This window comes from Scylla paramamosain, chromosome 22, assembly GCF_035594125.1.
Source record: "Scylla paramamosain isolate STU-SP2022 chromosome 22, ASM3559412v1, whole genome shotgun sequence".
NCBI classification, from domain to species: domain Eukaryota; kingdom Metazoa; phylum Arthropoda; class Malacostraca; order Decapoda; family Portunidae; genus Scylla; species Scylla paramamosain.
The window spans coordinates 21,834,039-21,837,429 of record NC_087172.1 but is presented as its reverse complement, the minus strand read 5'-3'; the positions used below and the strand labels follow the sequence as shown (position 1 = coordinate 21,837,429).

General features: G+C 37.2%; 1 protein-coding gene across 2 annotated transcripts in view; it reads right to left on the bottom strand.

Moving 5' to 3' along the window:
• Positions 1-2,115, bottom strand: part of LOC135111796 (four-domain proteases inhibitor-like) — a 2,552-nt gene extending 437 nt beyond the window's left edge. The window contains exons 1-4 of one of the 2 annotated variants that reach the window (XM_064025510.1): positions 2,017-2,115; positions 1,419-1,514; positions 826-987; positions 1-308 (exon numbers count right to left, since the gene is read on the bottom strand). The exon at positions 1-308 is cut by the window's left edge and continues 23 nt beyond it. In XM_064025510.1, coding sequence (XP_063881580.1) covers positions 25-308; positions 826-987; positions 1,419-1,482 — 510 coding nt within the window. In that variant the 5' untranslated portion in view covers positions 1,483-1,514; positions 2,017-2,115 and the 3' untranslated portion in view covers positions 1-24. The remainder of the gene's footprint in view (positions 309-825; positions 988-1,418; positions 1,515-2,016) is intronic. The other variant, XM_064025511.1, reaches the window with a different exon arrangement.
• Positions 2,116-3,391: the final 1,276 nt, after the last annotated feature.

Genomic DNA, 3,391 nt, shown 5'->3' with positions numbered 1-3,391 from the left:
CAGTTCATCTTGGTGTTCATGTTCCTAATTTTCTGGTTTTATTACTGGCCCATCGTTTGTTTCCAGAATTTTTCCATTCATGCCCATCCCAGTTTGCTCTACGCTGGTCATTTTAAGGTTCCTGGCAAACACTTCTTCACTCGCGTCTGGTGAATCATTACCTGTGCATGCCTTCAGGTTGTCGTCAGCCTGGAAGTCACGCTCGTTGCAGCGCTTGGCTTCCAGCTCACATTCACTGTACAGCATATCGTCAGCACCACACAAGAGAGTCGGTTTGGTTTGCACACAGGTCTGCCGGCATCTTTTCTCTGGCAAAGCATGGTCAATATGGCGTTGGAGTTATTACTGAGATGAGTTACTGTTGAGATGAACTCTTACATACCGCAAAGTGAGTGAAGAAGTAATGTGGAGGAAAGATAGTGAATGAACGAATGAGTGAATTAAAAGGTGTTTTCAAGTGTTGAGTGTGGGCATGTGAAGTTGTAGTGTTGCGTGCACATTACAACATAAGAACATATAAGAACATAAGGAAAGCTGCAGTAAGCCTTCAGGCCTGCACGTGCCACTCCCTGCGTGAAACCTGCCTACAGACCTACCTGCTTCAATATCCAATCCTCATCCATACATTTGTCTAACCTCCTTTTAGAATGTCCTGTTAACTCGACACTAACAGCCTGGTTACTGAGTCTATTCTATTCATTAACTCTCCAATTTCTTCCCATCTCTATTTTTCACACACACACACACACACACACACACACACACACACACACACACACACACACACACACACACACACACACACACACACACACACACACACACCTCTCAGCAGTTTCTTGCAGGCCGCTTTGTCAAGTTGAGTGAGTGTTGCATCGCTGCATTTCTGATAGTCCAATGAGCACAAGTTGTTGTAGATGTTGTTGTCAGAGCCACACACGCGCGTCTGCTTCTCCACAACAAGGCAGTGGCTGGAGCAACTTGCATCTGGTGAGGCGGGAAGGCAAGGTGTGAGCAGCCACGTATTGGAGGGCGAGTGATGTACTGTACTGTGTTGCGGGTAATTATGATCATGGTGTTGATGATGATGATGATGGTGGTGGTTGTGGTGGTGATGCTGGTGATGATGAATAAATACACAAATTAAAGTGACCTCAGCATTTTTTACACACACACACACATAGACACACACACACACACACACACACACACACACACACACACACACACACACACACACACACACACACACACACACACACACACACACACACACACACACACACACATACACACACACACACACACACACGAATTTCAAATGGTAGCAGTAGTAGTAGTAGTAATAGTAGTAGTATAGTAGTAGTAGTAGTAGCAGTATTAGTAGCAGTAGCAGTAGTAGTAGTAGAGGTACATACCCTTTACACCGGGCATCGCTGCCACCATCACCACCACCGCCGACAGCAGAATAAAGTGCCTCATGTTCTCCAGAAGTTACCAGGAAAGTTAGGAATCTGCAAAGGAAAAAGTATAATCCCATTGCGAGAAAGTCATACGGAAAAGCTTCTTTTACGGTGCTAATGACAGATTAACAGGATTTCTAAGTTATTAACTGGAAAGACACTCTTACGAACCTGACAAATCATCTCTGTGGCATTGAAAATAGTCGTGCAGAGTGACCAAAGCATTTTTAAGGATATTTTTGTGGTTATACTGACAGATTATCAAGATTTCTACGTTATTAACAGGAAAGCACTTTTGGGAACACGGTTAATCATCTCTGTGGACTTTGAAAATAGTCGTGGCGAGAGGATAAAGCATTTTTACGATTCTAATGACAGATTAATAAGATTTATACGTTATTAACAGGAAAAACACTCTTGGGAACTTGACTAATCATTCTGTGGACTTTGAAAACAGCCGTGGTAAGGAAGAAGTGTTTCAGAATATGGGCCAGAGTGTTGGAAACGTTATACTCTGTCTCTCTCTCACACACACACACACACACACACTCACCTGAGCTCCCTCACTCTGAAGGCTGGACAGATAAGGAGACGAGACGCTACTTCTTTTTATTTCAGCTCATGACGTCATTCGGTCACGTGATTATCGCTGCAAATGTATGTAAATGATAACGGCTGTACACGTGTGTGTGTATGTGTGTGTGTGTGTGTATGTATGTGTGTGTGTGTGTGTGTGTGTTTGTGTGTGTGTGTGTGTGTGTGTGTGTGTGTGTGTGTGTGTGTGTGTGTGTGTGTGTGTGTATGTGTGTGGGTATGTGTGTGTGTGAGATATTAATGGGGAGGTGGGTGTTTCAGTGCACCTATGTATTCTGCTTCCTTCCTCCACTCTCTCTCTCTCTCTCTCTCTCTCTCTCTCTCTCTCTCTCTCTCTCTCTCTCTCTCTCTCTCTCTCTCTCTCTCTCTCTCTCTCAAGCCTTTAATCAATACGATCCGGTACTCAACACTCGGGACTTTCAAACACCTTTCCCTCCTTGACTACATAAACGTTATCATATGTAATTCATGCACCTGATTGAATTACGGTCCGGTTCCGTCAGGTACAGGTTCAGGGTGCCCCCCCGGTGGGTGACGCGCGTGCCGAGTGTTGGTAACGGTCCAGGACGTGGCTTTGTTGAGATGGGAGTGTGTGTAATAATAAAAATAATAATGATAATAATAATTATTATTATTATTATTATTGTTATTATTATTATCATTATTATTTTTTTTTTTTATTGTTGTTGTTGTTGTTGTTGATGTTTTGTTGCAGTTGTTGTTGTTGTTGTTGTTGTTGTTGTTAATTTGTTATTGTTGTTATCATCATTAATGTTATCACTATTATTATTGTTATTATTATTATTATTAATATTATTATTATTATTATTATTATTATTATTATTATTATTATTATTATTATTATTATTATTATTATTATTATTATTACTATTATTATTATTATTATATTATTTATTATTATTATTATCATTATTATTATCATTAATGTTAGTTGTCATTAATTATTACTAATAAAAATATTAATAATAATAATAATAATAATAATAATTATTATTATTATTATTATTATTATTATTATTATTATTATTAATATTATTATTATTAATATTATTATTATTTTTATTGTTGTTGTTGTTTTTGTTATTGTTGTTCTTGTTGTTATTGTTGTTGATGATGATGATGATGTTTTGTTGTTGTTGTTAATTTTTTATTGTTGTTATCACCATTAATGTTATCACTATTATTATTGTTATTATTATTATTATTATCATTATTATTATTATTATTATTATTATTATTATTATTATTATTATTATTATTATTATTATCATTATTATTATTATTATTATTATTATTATTATTATTATTATTAT